The sequence below is a fragment of the Anabrus simplex genome, chromosome 5 (assembly GCF_040414725.1).
Source record: "Anabrus simplex isolate iqAnaSimp1 chromosome 5, ASM4041472v1, whole genome shotgun sequence".
In the NCBI taxonomy this organism is placed as follows: Eukaryota; Metazoa; Arthropoda; class Insecta; order Orthoptera; family Tettigoniidae; genus Anabrus; species Anabrus simplex.
This window is the reverse complement of record NC_090269.1, coordinates 364,210,084-364,228,648: the sequence shown is the minus strand read 5'-3', so window position 1 is coordinate 364,228,648 and position 18,565 is coordinate 364,210,084. Positions and strand designations below refer to the sequence as shown.

Below are 18,565 nucleotides of genomic sequence, written 5' to 3'. Positions count from 1 at the left end.
GGATGTAAAGGAGAATGCATATAAGTCTCTGGTAAGACCCCAACTAGAGTATGGTTCCAGTGTATGGGACCCTCACCAGGATTACCTGATTCAAGAACTGGAAAAAATCCAAAGAAAAGCAGCTCGATTTGTTCTGGGTGATTTCCGACAAAAGAGTAGCGTTACAAAAATGTTGCAATGTTTGGGTTGGGAAGAATTGCGAGAAAGAAGAAGAGCTGCTCGACTAAGTGGTATGTTCCGAGCTGTCAGTGGAGAGATGGCGTGGAATGACATTAGTAGACGGATAGGTTTGAATGGCGTCTATAAAAGTAGGACAGATCACAATATGAAGATAAAGTTGGAATTCAAGAGGACAAACTGGGGCAAATATTCATTTATAGGAAGGGGAGTTAGGGATTGGAATAACTTACCAAGGGAGATGTTCAATAAATTTCCAATTTTTTTGAAATCATTTCGGATAAGGCTAGGAAAGCAACAGATAGGGAATCTGCCACCTGGGCGACTGCCCTAAATGCAGATCAGTATTGATTGATTCAATTGTGACTGTCTGTAGGCAAGGAACCCTGCTATTAGAATGAAAACTCCCGTACTTGATTGTGACAGGTAGTAGGAAAGAGAGGCCTATCTTTATAGTGAAAACTGTCCAATTTGCATTTGACTGGAAGTAGGGAAGGGGGCCTGCCATTATAATCTAAACTCCCAAACTCTACCGGTACTGTGACTGGCAGTAGGAAATGGGGCCTGTCGTTATAATGTAAATTCCCTAACCTGGACTATACATATGAAACAACATTCGGAGACCTCCCTGTGATGATTCTCAGGTAACACTAAGAGCAATGCAATCTAATAAAATCCTACTGACATGTATTTACCTAGAATTCTGTATACAACATAGAATTCTTTAGTGAAGCATGGGTACAATAGCTAGTAAATTATATTGTTATAAAGCAGCAGGAATAGATTACATTAGATCTGAAATTGTGAAATATAAGGGAAATGCAAAGATGAAATAGTTTCATAGAATATAGGCCTATTTATATAAAAGGTCACAATATATTAAATTCTTTTCCATTTGCAGGACAAGTGAAGTCTCTTTAAATCGAGCCGTGCGGCCGTGGTTGTATCCAGACTTTATTTTCTATAGAAGTTCAGTGGGAAAGAAGTTCAAGAAAAATCTCAACATTCTACATGGTTTTACCAACAAGGTACGTTTAGCTGAATTGATGTATACATACAGTACATATGAAAAAACAGTAGAGAAATCAATGAAATGAAATGCTGGAAATAGTTAACCATTAGTTTGCATATTTCAAATAGAATTGATCTGAAAAATAATATGTCTTTATTACCTTCTCAGCGCCACACTCTCACCACAGGACTGGGAGAAAGCAGATCATATCTCCCAGTCTTCTATGATTTCAACATTCGATCAGTCGACCAACCGGCAGAAGAATAAGTTTGCGCGATATCAGGAGAATCGACACGTGCCAAAGACTTTGTCTGCCCTGGATACCTCATGGATAATCGTCAACCTGACCAACCATTGCCTGCCAGAGGCAGAAACCTCTCTACTGGCTAATGAGGAAACTTTGCTGTTACCCCTCGCTCGATTTCTGTGGAGATCGTCGTGAATATCGAATATCGTCGCAATTTACCATATGACCAAGCAGAAGAAATCTGCCACAAAGCCTCAAGTATACAAAAAAGGCACCAGCACCAAAGAGCAACCTCACGGTTCAAGAGAGGAAGGCCATATAATCTCTGAACATGGATGAGAATTCTTCCCGGGGATAAAGGGAACACTACTGACATCATGGCTACTAATGATTACACTACGAAGATGTCTGAGATTTTGGACCCATAGATCTACCGTAGACTACTGAAAGATCCAACCAACCGGATTCTTCTAAACACCAATAGCCTTATGTTACTGCGTGCAATTATCAATTATTAACAGCTGTAGTGCACGGCAGTAGTGGTAATGTACATACGATGTTGAGATAATATAGTATAGAATTAGTTAATATATATACAGTATAGCTTAGCAAAAAGGTCGTAGAGTAAGAAGCACAAATAATAATAATAATAATAATAATAATAATAATAATAATGAAAATAATAATTGAACGATGGAAACGCGCAGTGAGAAGGAGCTAGGCCAAGAAATGAAAGAATATAGGAACAAGAGAAAACCAAAGGTTAACAATACAAATAAAATATATTTAACAATAAATAAATAAATAAATAAATAAATAAATAAATAAATAATGAAACATTTTGCAACAAGATAATAAATCGAAGACAAGAGGTTTTTTGCTTGGGGCTTTACGTCGCACCGACACAGATAGGTCTTATGGCGACGATGGGATAGGAAAGGCCTAGGAGTTGGAAGGAAGCGGCCCTGACCTGCCTGGTGTGAAAATGGGAAACCACGGAAAACCATCTTCAGGGCTGCCGATAGTGGGATTCGAACCTACTATCTCCTGGATGCAAGCTCACAGCCGCGCGCCTCTACGCGCACGGCCAACTCGCCCGGTGGACAAGAGTTTGATAGATAGTGAATTATATAGAGAAAACCTGAGAAGATAAGAAAAATGTGCCACATTTACAGTATAGGTTATAAGAAATGTATCCAAAAACCGTATAAACAAATATAAAGCGTACAATGAAGAATATGAAAGCGGACCAAGAAAAAAGAGCAAACCTGAAAAAAAAAAAGAAATGCGAAAGGAAGGGATGTAGGGATCGAGCTGGGGAAAGGATTCTCTTTGCCGGGTGTGTCTATGCTGCGGGATCAGTTATTATGATAATTATAATACAAAGTAGCATCGGTCCTAGGAGGCAGGTAATGGGATTACCAATTTTACATTGTCCGTAGCGCAGTTTGTGATTGAAAGGTTTTTGTAGAAATAAAGTCTTGCATGTGTGATTTGAAGATACAAATTTAAACCGGCGGAAGAAAATTTCAGCTGGAACAGATGGACCAATAGAAAATTTAATGTCCAAATAACATAATGGGAAAGTCTTGCTCACCCAATTGTTTGAAGAAATAACAGTCCAGATGGAAATTACAACATAGAACGTAGCACAGTTATTTTGGTGCTCCACCACTCCGAGGCGAAGACAGACTCAATTTTTGGTGCGGCGGAGTGAGAATATATAACAGTTCAGAAAGATCAAGAAAAGTAAGGAAGCTGAAAGCCAGCATGTTCCAGATGCGTCATTATCACGTGTCCAATAGGTAAGCACCAGCACACACACACAAGCGGAGAAGGCGAAGCGTGGAGAGGATGACGTCAGAGTCACGTGATGAATTGAGTAGACAGACGGCAGGAGAGCGGAGCAATAGAATGTGTGGAGCAGCGGCGGCGTGATCGGAGAAAAGGCAGCATGCAAGGTAGGGAATATACGTAGTATAAGCGGAGATCGTAACACTTATTAAAGGCCTCATCACTGCAAGACAATGTGAGGAGAGAAACCCCCAAAAGTGAAGCTCTACCTTCGAGACTATATAGCTTACACAAGATTCATAAGGACAATGTACCTCTACAGCCCATCGTGAGTGCTATTTGTGACATGAAAATGGCAACAAATATTTATTTGGCATAATGGAATTGTAACATGAAAACATCTATGAGTATCTATGTATTTATTTGGCATGTCTACTTGTGTATCGAGACGTTATCTAACATTATCGCCCATTGTCCTCTAATTGTGGAATTCACCATGCAAATTTAATTCAAAACTATATCTCCTATTATTACGTATTTGCTGGATTAATCTGATTCGCTCGATTATTGATCGAGTGCCGTGCGTTTGCGCCGTGCGAACTTTGAATGCTGGGAACTGCGGTCTTCCGCCTTGTCTGTATGAGAGAGAAGGCAGTCTGTCTGTTGTGTTCGAGCATTCAACATGGCTGTGTTTAGCCGCGCTCGTAAAAAGACATCTTGGTGCAGTCGGAGAGTGCTATTAATGGCGAGTTACTCGCCAGGATAAGTGCGAGGATGTCAGGGCTATGCCCTTGATCTTTTGAATATTTCTCAGTGTGCTCCAACCCATATTTATTGCACTAGTGCAAGAAGAAAACTTTGTGTGTATAGTAACCGTTACCGGCATGGCAAGTTGTAAATGTGTTGTAAGTCTTAATATTGGATACCTCCACTCAGTAAGTTCTGTAGATTACAAATAATTCCAGGGATCTCGTACGACCATGCTTTAAAAGTGAGTGAATTTGACCAACATCATAAACGCACCCTTTCGGCACCGTATAAACCTTTTTAAGCGAAATCTTGTATCGGTTTTGAACTGAATCCGTAGAAAAACAAAAACAAAAAGCATGTAACTGAAATGTGTGGGAATTTGGAATCGCTAGTTATGCGTCTATGAGGTTGTATGTTATGTGAGTTGTTTAAATCTTACTGTGTTGTCGTTCGTACCTTGTTTGCCTACTCATTCTTTGATATTTTTATTATTATCGTCGTGATTATTATTATTATTATTATTATTATTATTATTATTATTATTATTATTATTATTATTATTATTATTATTATTATTATTATTCTCTTTTTTTATTTTGGTGTTGATTTTCCTCCCTAATTTTTCTTCGTTGTTCGTATTTGCCTTCTAACTATGATGCTATTGCCTTATCGGCAAATTATTTGGATGTGATCGCTATTTGCATTGTTCGGGACTTTAATTAATGACACCTCATGTATGTATCCTAGCGTAATCCAAATCCCCCTTCATTGCAAATTATCTAAGCTGTAGGCGAACTGTTTAACAAAAGCTAATGTAATTTCATACTATCTCCTACTGGATAGATTATTATTATTATTATTATTATTATTGTTTTTAATAACGTCAAGTCTGTGAAAAATTGAAATTTTCTGGTCGATATTTAACTTAATATATGCCATTCTCTTAATGTTTTCTTGTCACATACAACTCATTGTTTGGGGTTCCTTGCCTTTGTTATTATTACGTAATGTGTCATCCCATCTTATCTTATCTTATCTTATCTTATCTGATGGACACGTTTTATATTTTTGGGGCTTTGATGACTATTATGGGATCATGGCTTGGTATCGGTAAATGGTTGCTCCTGTTGTGTGCTTTGGTGTTCTGTTATTATGTGGGAACGTTTATAGTATTTTCCCCTTCATTTAGTTGGGATTTCTTTCCACTATTATTTTATTATAATTTAATCTTGGTTGGTTAATTTGTGTAACTTTTATTCGCGGTTGGAGTCATTATTTTCTTCGTACAAGTGTCCTTGTGTGTGACTTATTATTTGTGTTGATAGTGTAGCAAATTTCAATTTTAAGCAGTATTAATAGTCGCAGGCCCGCATACCGATGATCATCAAACTAATTTTTAAAATGAATTTCCGTGTATTAATTACCTAGTGTTTATCGTTCAAATATTCTGGTTGCAACGAATTTTTCTTTTTTTAATATTTTAATCTTTCTGTACATTAAGTTAACATAATTGACAATTTTATTTAATGGTATCAGTTATGAGTTTTCCAACTTTGATTTTTCGAGGAAGCCTATGTTGATATCAACTTCATTTTATCTTAATATAAAATTCATTATAAAATAGTGTTTCTCTTTTAGTTTTAATTGCGTTTTGGTTTTTTAAGAAAATATATATTTAACTGTACTTATACTGTTTTTAAAATTTTCATATTTAATTTATTAAGTAAAATTTCTTTATTTTAAATTTAATCTTGCTTCTTATTTAGTAGCTAGTAGTATTGACCTGGCAACCTGTCAAACGTTGATGTAAAGATCCTGCCCTTTTTCCTTCATGTTTTGCCCTCCACGCTTCGTATTTGTGCTACTGCCCTTACGGTAAGCGTTGTGTTTTGTTTTCATTTTGCTAATTGTATATTTGCATTGTTTTGTTATGTGCACATCTTGATGAGGTTGCACGAGTCCTCTAACCACCTTAATACAACCTTACATCGGTGGAACACAGTCACACATCAGAGATTCAGGCCACTTCATAGAAAACTTGAAGACATCCAGTTGGAAGCTGAAGACCTGCTTGTCACCTTTGGCACGGTCGCACTCTTCACTAATGTGCCAGTAAAGGAGGCCCTGGACCACATCGCTCAGATTTTTTCCAAGGATGTCACCAACTTGTACAACTATTGCCTCACCGCAAGCTATTTCCTGTGGAATGACAGTTTTTATGAACAAATAAACGGTGTCTTCATGGACACTCCTCTGAGTCCGGTGATTGCAATGGAAAAGTTTGAGCACTCATCAGTCAAGATCGCACCACTGAAACCGAAGGTGTGGCTTCATCACATTGGTGACACCTTTGTAATCTGGAGCCATGGACAAACAGCTACATCTGTGTCTAATGCATCTGAACAGTGTTAACACCAATATTTAGCTCACTATAGAGACAGAAAACAGAGGAAAACTCCCTTTCCTCAATGTTCTGGTGATGGAGATGGCCAATTTAAACTTGGGACATGTGTACTGCAAGCTGATTCATACATACTGCTATCTGCAGGAGATATCCAACCACCACCTACAATAAAAATATGGAGTGATTAATACGCTAGCCGACCGTGCAAGAAGAATTTGTCAACTCTGCACTTAAACGAGGAATTCAGCCACCTCAATATGTCCTTATACGCTAACGGGTACAGCCATAAAGATATCCAGCAAGCAATCCATCCCAGACGTCCAAAAACCAGGGAGAAAGAAAAGGAGTGGCCGGCAGCTAAAGCTTTTCTGCCGTATATTGGAAAGATTAGCGAGGCTACTGGAGTCCCATGGGGTAAACATTATATATAGACCAACGAAGAAATCCAGGAACTGCTAAGGTCTGCTAAAGACAAACTCCGTCCTCTCTCCACAGCAGGTGTCTATACAAGATTCCATGCAGCTGCAGCAAGGTATACATAGGAACTACGAAACGTAGCATCGCCACCCGACTGCAGGAGCATAATAGACACAGCTGGCCGGGAAAGGGCCATCAGTCACTGAACACTCGCTGCTAACAGGTCATAACATACAGTACAGTAACACCAAAGTCCTGTCAAATACTGTGTCTTATCACACTTGGTTACAAAGGGAAGCCACTGAAATCCTGAAGAACTCCAACAGCTTCAACTGCAATGAGGAATCTGAATGGGTCAACAGCACCTGGTTTCCAGTCCTGAAAGATTTAAACCCTGGAGGACACGATGGCCGCAGAAGACCAGAAAAAGCAACGGGTGATCAGTTGCCTGTCTTTGCCAAGGTCTTGGACCAAGACAAGTCAACCAACGTCATGCTCCTTAATGCTTTATCATGGTTGAAGAATAGCCAATCAGCCACCACCCCTCCAGGATGGCAGACCAATATGCGAACAATACACTGTAGCCTACACTTTCATTGGCCAAAGAATAGCCAATCAGCGACCGCTCCCCACCATAGTGTACCACAGCCTGTACTGTATAATCAGGTGGAATTGCAACACCGTTCAATTCCACCATGAGCTTTACAGCCATTAAGTCAGTCGGAACCCTTGTAAATGCCGAACACAGCCTTCAGTGAAATGTCAGGACCATTATACGCTCCTGGAACATGGCTTACAAGCCCGTAAAATACAGACATGATTTAGTTATATTTATGTTCCATAGATCCAGAGAATACGTATGCCAGAGAACTAAGTGAAAAGGTATTAGCTCGTCCATGTTGTCTGAGAGGGTAATGGCGTGAAGCAGACAGTTACCTGTAGGTGTTAAGTACAGTGGTCATTATATGTCTGTTTTCGGTCTGACTTTACTGTACGGGAGTTGGGTAGACTTAAGAGACATTACTTATGCGTCCCAAAACATGTTACCCTTATTTATTTTGTACAATATTTATTCTTAATTAACTCCTATCCATTGGCGCAAACTTCCTAAAAATTGCCGAGTAAATAACTACTTCTAGTTATAAATTTCTGATAACTAATGGCAACATCATGTTCATACTGAAGTAAAAGATCGAGGCATGCTGCTACCGTAGTTTCAACCAGCCCACTAGTTTATTTTTGCTACGGGCTTTACGTCGCACCGACACAGATAGGTCTTATGGCGACGATGGGATAGGAAAGGCCTAGGAGTTGGAAGGAACCGGTCGTGGACTTAATTAAGGTACAGCCCCAACATTTGCCTGGTGTGAAAATGGGAAACCACGGAAAACCATTTTCAGGGCTGCCGACAGTGGGATTCGAACCCACTCTCTCCCGGATGCAAGCTCACAGCCGCGCGCCTCTACGCGCATGGCCAACTCGCCCGGTAGAGCCCGGTCAGCCCACTAGTGACCTGAAGGAATTTCTTTTGCATCTTCCATTCATATCACTTGAGGCCACCCTGTGCTCGGATTGTTGACTAACCTATCTTTTACGCCGAAATTGCTTAGCATAGTTAAAGTGAATGAAGCCTACAATGTTCCTGCCTTCAGATGGCAGATTGTTGTTTAATCCGAAGAGTACCACCCTTGTGATATCTCGTGTGATCTATTCTTTTCTTTCATTTCTCTAAGGTAAGCAAGTATAAGATTCCAGACTATTATTGATTGGAGTAGTTACTGGCAGGTATATTGTTTTCCATAGATCATATCTACAAGCAAGTTCACGTCCTTATTTTAGGCATGGAGGCTTCACATCAGTGAACAGGAAACAAACATTTACTTCGGGGGTAATTTCTGGGACATGCACTTATAGAATCGAAAAACTGTCACTGAGGTAAATACGCTGGAATGTCTCCTCAATAATAATGCACATAACAAGTGCACCTACATTGTTTTGGATGTCACAGTAGGGACTAACCAAAGTCAAATATGTCAGGTCACTGATGACATGAACTGATAACAACTAAAAACAGCATCGGGTCACTGGTGGGTTGATACAACATGAAATCGTCATCAAAATTCACTGTCGCAGGGAACGTGTTAAAAAGTAAAGATGTTAAGAGAAGTAGGGGGAGACCAAGGCAGCGATGGTTAGACATGAGTTTTAGTGATTTAATGTTAAGAAGTATTGGAACAAAATGAAGCCACAGAGCTAGTTGTATATAGAGGATTTGAGGAGGTGCTTTGTTAATTTACAGAGGCTTGTAGCAGACTGAATGCTGAAAGGCATGACAATCTGGAAAGAAGATGTATGTATGTATGTATGTATGTATGTATGTATGTATGTATGTATGTATGTATGTATGTATGTATGTATGTAAGTATGTAAGTATGTATGTATTGAACCCATGACCTTTGTGCCCTAAGAATTTTAAGTATGAAAAGTTACTACATTTCTGAACATTCCCTGATATCACGGGAGTGACACGTGGCGAGGGGGTAGCTACTTTCGGTCCCACGCTCTGGGATACGTGACGTCATCCGCACGTGTCGTACGTGGAAAGATACAGAAGAAAGTTTGAGACTGCTAAGCAATTTCGGTGGATTATTTCAGAAGGGTGCGCGTGTATAGCGTCCCAACGCGAAGTCGACAGAAAAGTAGTGTCTATCAAATGAGGTAATCTAACCAGTTAAATTAATAAATATAAATTTTAAATGTTCAGTATCACTACTGCTAGTGAATTAACAAATACATGGTTAGATCCAAAACTCTTTTAAATACGGTTCATTTAAGTCAGAAAGATTACGCAAATTTTCTTGGTGGCAAAAGGGAAAATGCCTGGAGAGAGTGGGTAATGGCTATAAATATAGAAGGAGCGCCATGATGAAATCCCTACATTGTGTTATTGAATCTTGCGCGAGAGAGTTAGACTGTTCTGTAAATCAAGCGACAAAAGTAGACTAAGTCCGACGAACAGATTTTGGCCGATGTGGCTGGGGTCTGGAATCCAAATGGATTTTGTTTGAGCAAAGGTAGTCTTATAAAAAGGACGGTCAAGATATTGCAGAAGAAGTATAAAGCTGTAAAATATTTGTGTGTTGTAAAAAGTAATTCGTGTGCGGGCAGTAACTACCATCAGTCGAGTGCGATCAACGGAGACACGTGTGAAGAGTATTTCATTTTTTGTGTCTTATTTCCAGGAAAAAAATAAATATTATGATGTACAGCTAGAAATGTAAAATGGTTAGATTAAGCGACGGAAGGTCACCGGTGATCCGAAGGATGGAATCCGACGTCGATTTAAGGTAGATGCCTTGCTATCTTACCACCTAATATACCTTGTTTTGTGATGTCAAACTTATTTGCATTTGAAATGGGTTTTTTATGACGCAGTTGGTCACCCCTATTTTTTGGCGAATGTCAAAATATGACGAAAGGTCCTTTGTTTTATTTACTGCTTGGATAAATTTAAAATATTGTGAGTGCCGTGTGACATGTAAAAGTTATTAGTGAGGGCTTCGAAGTGATATCACGTCCAGAGTAGATCGTCAATTTCCGTGAATTTATTGCCTATACTTTTGTGATGTTAATTGAGATAATTTTATCTGACGTAATTTTTTTCTGTTTGAATTTTGACGTAAATAATGTAAGAAATCCATGGTTACCCATTTTCAATATAGTGGAAGCGCGCTGTCGGGTTGAGAATATAGAGTGGTGAATTTTGTCACGGAGTGAAACGTATTATATATGTCCATTTAAGCTGTGTCTGACTGACAATAAAAAAATAGTAGAATTTTGCAGGCATTTGTGAAATCCAGTTTTGGAAAATACGAGTTCATTATGCGAAGTGTTCATTATTAATGTATTTGTACGTATTATGCGTCGTGGATTTCAAGTATTTTTTCCAGTCTTGTTTGGCAGTGAGAGCCGTCGAGTGGAGACGAGTGTTCAGAGCTGTCGTATGAGTTGAGATGGGATTTGTGAATCAGGTGATTGGAAGCCTATAAATGTTCTGGGAAGATTTTGTGTAATATTTGCGATGGAAAGTAGAATGCGAGACTCCATGCCGGTATTAATTTGCAACGTGTACAATTATAGTAGGGAATTTTGAAGTATAATCTATGTGCACTTTGCTGGTCAGAAATATCGTATTTGTTTAATTGTCGGCGAAGTTTAAAGGTTTCGTTCTGAGAGGCCAGTCAGGCAGAACGAACAGATGTTTCATATCACAGCAGAGCGAGGGTCGCGTCTCAATGTCGTCAGCTGATACTAGGAGTTCGCAGCTCGGATAACGGAACGTGCAGAGTGTGTTACGCATTGACACGAGATCGCATTTCTTGGCAGTAGATATCAATAATTACGGAATGTAGTTGAAATTTCCATCCGGGAATAAAATGTATGTTGTTAGATACTGTAAATTTGTTTAACTGAGACTTTAATGTATATTTGAGACCACGAACTCAGAGTATATTGAGCGAGGTTAGCCAATTTCAGGGTTGTCCAAAATATAGAGCGATGGTAATGATGATTGTTTTGTTTGTGAGGGGCACACAAAGCTTCACGGAAATGATATGACAAATGTTTGACATCGTAATCGGTTTACATTGTACGGCGAGTTACTTATGGTTTTGTACTTAATTATTAGGGTTATCCAAGTAGTAATAATGGTTAGTATTAAATTAAATTAAAGTGTGATGTCACGAAACAAGATAAATACTGGAAATAAGTGATGTAAATTTTTCCAGTTACCGACGATATACATCCAACATGATTAAAAATGAATTACGTCAAGACTTATATAGGGACTTGTGAAAGAAACCATTCGTCCGCGGAGATAGAATTTGTTGTTCATTAAGATTTCATTAAATCATTTAAATTCATTTAATTATTCAATTCAGTGGAAAAGTATTTTGAAATAACTTTAAATCAAGCGAATGACTTGAAGATGCATTCTGGAAATCTTAGTTTATTTTTCTGGGGAATATGTAAATGTTAACGTAACGATTAAGGCGACATATCCGAAGTTAATTGATTTTACTGCCACAGAGTATAGTGAGCATTGTTGTTGTTGCATTATTTGACTTTGATTGATGGAGCAGTAAATGTGCTGGGGTTAGTAAAGTGGAAACCTTGGTCATCAACCAATGTAACTTAATTGTGTTTAGCTTTCAGCATAGAAACTTGGATGGTCATGGGGTCATCAACCTCGGTGACTTAGAGTAGGGGCATGTGCCTCCGTAGCATCATTTTCTTGCGGTCATCATCCACAATGACTTTAAAGTAACTTAGAAGTTTAGATGTCGGTCCATGACATAGTCGCAGGTCACATCGATTCAATTAAGGGTCCATGCCGTATAACCACTGTGTGGTACACACCGATTGGACAGCCTTTATTATACCCAGAGTCCAGACTTCGTGTTACGACCATAAGGAATCACTATGATGGTACATGTAGTCTCACATGGAAGCCGAATCTAAGGATTTCCAGACTTTCTTTTCTTTAATTAATAATTGAGACAATGGTTTCTAGTAAGGATGCCCATCAGGCAGTTATGTCAAAGGCTCACACCAGTGTTCTGACCTTCTGTGCAAAATGTGTCCAGTGGACACGATTGGATTCCAATGATACCGATGATAAAATGATTAACTCTTCAGAGATTACTTGAATAAATAGGAATAATTGTTTAAACAGACCTTTCATTTGAGTAAATAGATTAGAATTACTGAACCCTACCTTTACCTCAGCAAGTGACGAAGAACCTGATACGACCCAAGAGACAGATTTCATGAACTTTTGCTGGTAGGTAAGGAAGGTAGGTATCCTTCAGTGTGGACCAAGGGTTCAGTATGTATGTATGTATGTATGTATGTATGTATGTATGTATGTATGTATGTATGTATGTATGTATGTATGTATGTATGTATGTATGTATGTATTTATGTATTTATGTATGTATGTATGTATGTATGTATGTATGTATGTATGTATGTATGTATGTATGTATGTATGTATGTATGTTTACTCAAAATCATATGAACATGTTTGTCTCCATAGAGTAATGGTTAATGCTATTAGCTCCCATGCTAAGGGGCCCATGTTCGGTTCCTGGTACTGCTAGAGATTTAAGAATAGCAGGAGGGCTGGTATGTGGTTAAAATAGTACATGCAGCTTTCCTCCAAAGGGGGTGTGCCTGAAAAGAGCTGCACCATCTCGGAATGATGTCATGAGTTTACTTCATCACTTGAACATAAATCATCAAAGATAAAAAGCTAGGCAAAAGGAGCAGACAAAGGATATGAGGGAGCAACATCACCTTTCATTAAATATTTTATATACGTTTTTTCTGTTGCCATTATTCACACCATAATCACATGAAATGTTCATGAGACTCTCACTTCTTCGGTACCATGTCAGGTACTGTACTGTATGGTCATGTGTTCGAAGTATGGAGAAGTCAAGCACTAAGGCACAATTTGATATGGAACAGGGATTTATGTCTTCCCACCTTGTACTCATATTAGTTTCGATCTTTCTTCTTTTTTTACAAATTGCTCTACATTGCACAGACACAGTTAGGTCTTATGGCAACGATGGACAGGAAGGGGCTAGGAGTGGGATAGAAGCGACCGTGGCCTTAATTAAGGTACAACCCCAGTATTTTCATGGAAAATCATCTTCAGGGCTCCCAACAGTGGGTTTGAACTCACTATCTCCCAAATACTGGATACTGGCTGCACTTAAGTGACTGCAGCTATCAAGCTCGGTAGTTTTGGTTTTTCAGGACCTACTGGTCAACAAGGGCAACAGCTCTAAATGCAGAGCATTGATTGATTGATTGATTGATTGATTGATTGATTGATTGATTGATTGATTGATTGACTTCAATAAGGCTCTTTCTAAGTCTTTTATGGTATACGTATTCTTATATCAAAAACTAACGCATGTTATGATATTATTTTCAGATCATACAAGAAAGAAAAATGGCATTTTCCAAAAAGTCACCTGAAACCAATGCTCCAGTTAATGATGGTATTGGTGAGTACATGTTTAGATTTAATCTATACTTCAGATGTCAAGAATCTTAACTCTATTTTTAGTGTTTTTGAGATTTTGGTATTGTAAGAATTGTTAGAAGGAAATTTATTTCAAAGTAACTTATTAGTGGTACCGTACTTCCCAGCATTATTCGCATCCAATAGAGGTTGTAAAATGGAAGCTATATCTCCCATACTGCTTAGTGGTATGGTATATTGCAATTATACAAATAGTACTACCCGGTATGCTGCAAATGTACAAAGTAAGTAAAATAATAAAGGGAAATGTTTTTAAAATCCTGACTATGCACTGGTAATAAGAACAGAATGAAGTCGGTTGATTTTTCTTCCTCTCCTCAGAAGGTATGAAAATTGTGAGTAATGACTTTTGGTGTCTGAGCTATGCTATTACTTTATTAGCTCACTTGGTTTTGCTGTGCTTACTCAGTACTTACCAGGAGTGGTATTGAAGTTCAAGCCTGAACAACTTCTGTGTGATCACTCAGTGTGATGGCTATAATCCATGGAATGATGACTATATGGTAGAATTTACTGCAAAAATTTTGTGTCAACAGAATGATTAACTCTTTGAAATCATTGTCAAAACTAGATACGATCCAGTGTAGTTCATTTCCACTCACTTCTGGTGTACAGTACATGTACTTTCATGGCCATTCTCTTGCACCTTTTCCAACAGCCGAAAAGATGTGAAATAATTATCAAAGAACAAGTTGAGTTGAGCACGTAGTTTTGAAATTAGGTCCATAACAGCTGATCCACCTATTCTAATTCTGGTATTGTGTTTCCAGTAGCCACTCCTTGGTAAGGATCTCCTTAAACTAGATACCTGAGATGAGTCCATAGAGCCTGGCGTTTAATATGAAAAAGGTATTGGTTTGCCATGAATGTGTTGCTTGACACCGTATCTTCCAAAATAAGAAACCACTGACTTATCCACATAAAGTTGCACATCACCAGGATAATAACATAGCCAGCATTCATTTAGCATAGTCCAAACAGGTCAATGATTTCTGAAACGGTCATTGCAGTCTAATTTAGCATTGTCACAAAAATGTAAATATATGAGAATTTCCTTAAACCGATTGCTTGGCATTGCTGTGCTTACTCCAACATGATGTAGATCATCAGAGGTTTCCCAGTATATTCTTTTTCTGACCATCACATTGTAACCAGAAAAAAACAATATTACAAATAATATATTTTTTTACAATTTGCTTTATGTCGTACCAACACAGAGAGGTCTTATGACGACAATGGGATACGAAAGGGCTAGGAGTGGGAAGGAAGTGGCCTTAATTAAGTTACAGCCCCAGCATTGCCTGTTGTAGAAATGAGAAACCCTAACCATCTTCAGGGCTGCTGACAGTGGAGTTTGAACCCACTGTCTTCTGGATGCAAGCGCACAGCTGCACGCTCCTAACCACATGGCCAACTCGCCCAGTTGCAAAGAATAGTTGAAGTTCAGTTTTATTAAATGAAAATGACGTATTGCCGTTTTCAACAGAGTATTGGACTGTGCTCTGAATGATACTGAATAATCAAGTACTTCATCGTAAAAGAACAGTTCAAACAATTGAGTTGGGGAATACTCATTGTTTATAAACCTCGGTTGAGTAATATCTGTGCTTGGCTTGTTCACAATGTTATTCCCACACATATTATTATTATTATTATATTACTCGATTAGATGAGGTTGGCCCTGACTGCTTATTAATTTCTGCTTGTTACATTTGGGTTGCCCGTTATTAGGCTAACTTGAAAATGTACTCAGAACTGGACTAGCTGCTTCTTCACTAACACGACTTACTTCATTTTCAGTCAGTACACCATCTCACACATGGATTGTTCCATTTTTAGTTAGTTTTGTACACATTAGTTGAGCACCAGCCCGAAGCTAATTGCCAGAGAGACTGTTTATATCTCCATATGACAAATCACTATTGCTATAAAAAGCATTAACACCAATATACTGTAGTTGGTCTGTTATTGGACATTATAAATTTTCCTGCTAACTCATTCCTAGTTGCCAGCATCTCGCCCCAGTGTTCTATGTACATATTAGCATCTAGGATGTCTTCTGATTTCTCCAGGACACTAACGATCTGCTTTACAGTCAGTCTGAGAAAAGTAAATGAAAACTCCAGTACTGAGGTGATCCCGTTCGTGCCCAATGTATATATATGTCGTCATGGAACGTTTGTGCTCTGTCACAAATTAATTTAAAACCTATCAAAAACTCATTTCATTATTACATTCAACACAATACTCTAATTTTACTAATAAAATTAACAATATAACAAAATAATACTCACCGCAATGGAAGCGTCATTTTCTTGACTGTATACTGAACGATATTTCATACACATTAAAAGGCTTAAAATTGAGTGTCTGTTATTATTATTATTATTATTATTATTATTATTATTATTATTATTATTATTATTATTATTATTATTATTATTATTATTATTATAATTATATTCCGTCCAGGTTTTATTAGTTTTGAGCTTTTGGCTCCGCAAAACAATGATTATTAATCAGTGTTCTGAAGGCAGATCGATTCTTCAGTTTCCTGGTTGATACTGACTTCCTGAAGATCTGATTCTATTTCATTTAGCCAGTTGTTCTTGACTTTCAGTGTGAAAGCAAGATTTAGAATTCTTTTGGTCACACTATCTCTGTTCATTCTGAGAATGTGACCGTAGAATTTCAACCTCTCTTTCCTGATAGTGTCTCAGATTTTTTCAGTATGGCGATACATTTCATAAGATTTCTTTCTCATCCATACTCCCTCAGTGCAGATTCGGCCAAAAATTTTCCGTAAAATTTTTCTTCCTTGCTTTTCTATATCTTATATGAGTGAACTTCTACCACTGATTAAGGTTTCCTATGCATATAATGCTTCAGGTTTTACTACTGTATTATAATGTCTTAGTTTTTTGTTTTCTGAGATAATGATTTTTTGTTATATGTGTTCCAAGTGATTCGATATGCTTTCTGTAATTTAGTCATTCTCTCCGTATTTGCTTCACGATTTAATCCATAAGGTTGAATGATTTCTCCAAGGTATTTGAATTTATTTACTTGGGAAATTTGTCCAAATTTAGTCACCATAGCTTGCCCATCTAGAAACAGAGAGGCTCCTTCCATGTACTGGGTTTATTCATATGATAGTTGAAGTCCTGTTTTGGCTGCAATTTCATGTAGGTTTTCGAGGGAGTGGATTGCTTCTTGCCTATTATTAGAAAGATCATCTGCAAAAGCTAGACACCGCATGTGAATTCTGCTTTCTCAGTTGTCTAATTCTTTTTCCCAGGTTCTGATTACTTTTTCTAGAACAAGATTGAACAAAAGAGGTGACAGTCCATCTCCTTGTCGGACCCCTGTGTTGACATCAAAAGGCTGAGATATTTCTCCTAAGAATTTAACTTTGGAAGTAATGTCAGTTAATGTTTGTCTGATCAATTCTCTTGCTTTTCTGTCTACTTTAAATTCTTCGAGTACTTCGAAAAGTGTCTTTCAGTCTATGGACTCATATGCTTTTCTAAAGTCTACGAAGGTGATCACTGTTTGTCTAGTTTTGCGCATTTGTAAGATAGTTTTGAGATTATGTGTTCTGTGCATGATCTGTCCTTTCTGAAACCTGCCCGGTATTCTACAGTGAGGTGATCTGTTGGTCTTTCAAGCCTTCTCAGTAGAACTTTGGAGAATATATTGTAGGTAACTGATACCAAGGAGATACCTGTATAGTTGTTGATGTCAGTTTTATCACCTTTTTTGTTCAGTGGGTGAATTAATGCACATTTCCAGTCCTCAGGAATCTTTTCCATGATCCAAATATTGCTGAGAATACCATGAAGATTCGAGGAAGGACTTTTGCTACCAATCTTCCACATTTCGGCAATTATACTGTCCTCACCCAGAGCTTTGTTTTTCTTCAGGTCACTGACATTTTGTTTGATTTCTTCCAATGTAGGTGGTTCTGAATCTAGATTTGGTGTGGGGTTTTCAAAGGTGAGTTGTTCTCCAGGAGATTCACAGTTTACAAGTTTATGAAAATGACTTGCAAACAGTTTGCAATTTTTCGATTATTTGTTTCTAGAGTTCCATCTGGACATTTGAAACAAAGCCTAGATGCTTGGTAATTTGATATTTCTTCTCTGAAAGTTCTGTAAAAGTTTCATGTTTTATTTTTTGTGACTTCCAGTTGAATTTCTGCCAATCTTCTGTGATTATAATTGCATTTGTCACATCTGATGATTTTTGAGGTTTGTTTCTGGATCTTAATGAATTCCTGCCAAGTTTTTCCAGTTTTATGGGAATTCCAATCTCTCCACGCTCTCGTTCTATGGCATTGTCACAGGTTTCATTCCGCCGTCAGTGTTTACGTTTCCTGGGAGGGATGCCTAATCTTTTGGAAGCTTCTACAAATGCTTCTTTGAGTACTAACCAGTTGGATGGATTCTGGTTGGAGATATTTGTAACAAAGGAGCCCGAGTTGTTTTAAAGATGTTCTGGGTTGATTTGCAGTTTCTTGTTTGTTCTGATTTTGGGTCTTTTAGGTTGAAATTTTACTTTTACTGGAGATAAGTCATGATCAGAGTCAATAACTCTTTTCTTGACTTTAATATTAATCATTTCCCTTTGATTTTTATTAGAAATCAC

The 18,565-nt window shown here is 38.0% G+C and overlaps 1 protein-coding gene across 1 annotated transcript in view; it reads left to right on the top strand.

Moving 5' to 3' along the window:
• LOC136874919 (cytochrome P450 4C1) overlaps positions 1 to 18,565 on the top strand; it is a 187,906-nt gene that overhangs the window by 135,187 nt on the left and 34,154 nt on the right. The window contains exons 7-8 of the mRNA XM_067148626.2: positions 1,079 to 1,205; positions 13,808 to 13,880. Of these exons, the coding sequence (XP_067004727.2) occupies positions 1,079 to 1,205; positions 13,808 to 13,880 (200 nt within the window). The remainder of the gene's footprint in view (positions 1 to 1,078; positions 1,206 to 13,807; positions 13,881 to 18,565) is intronic.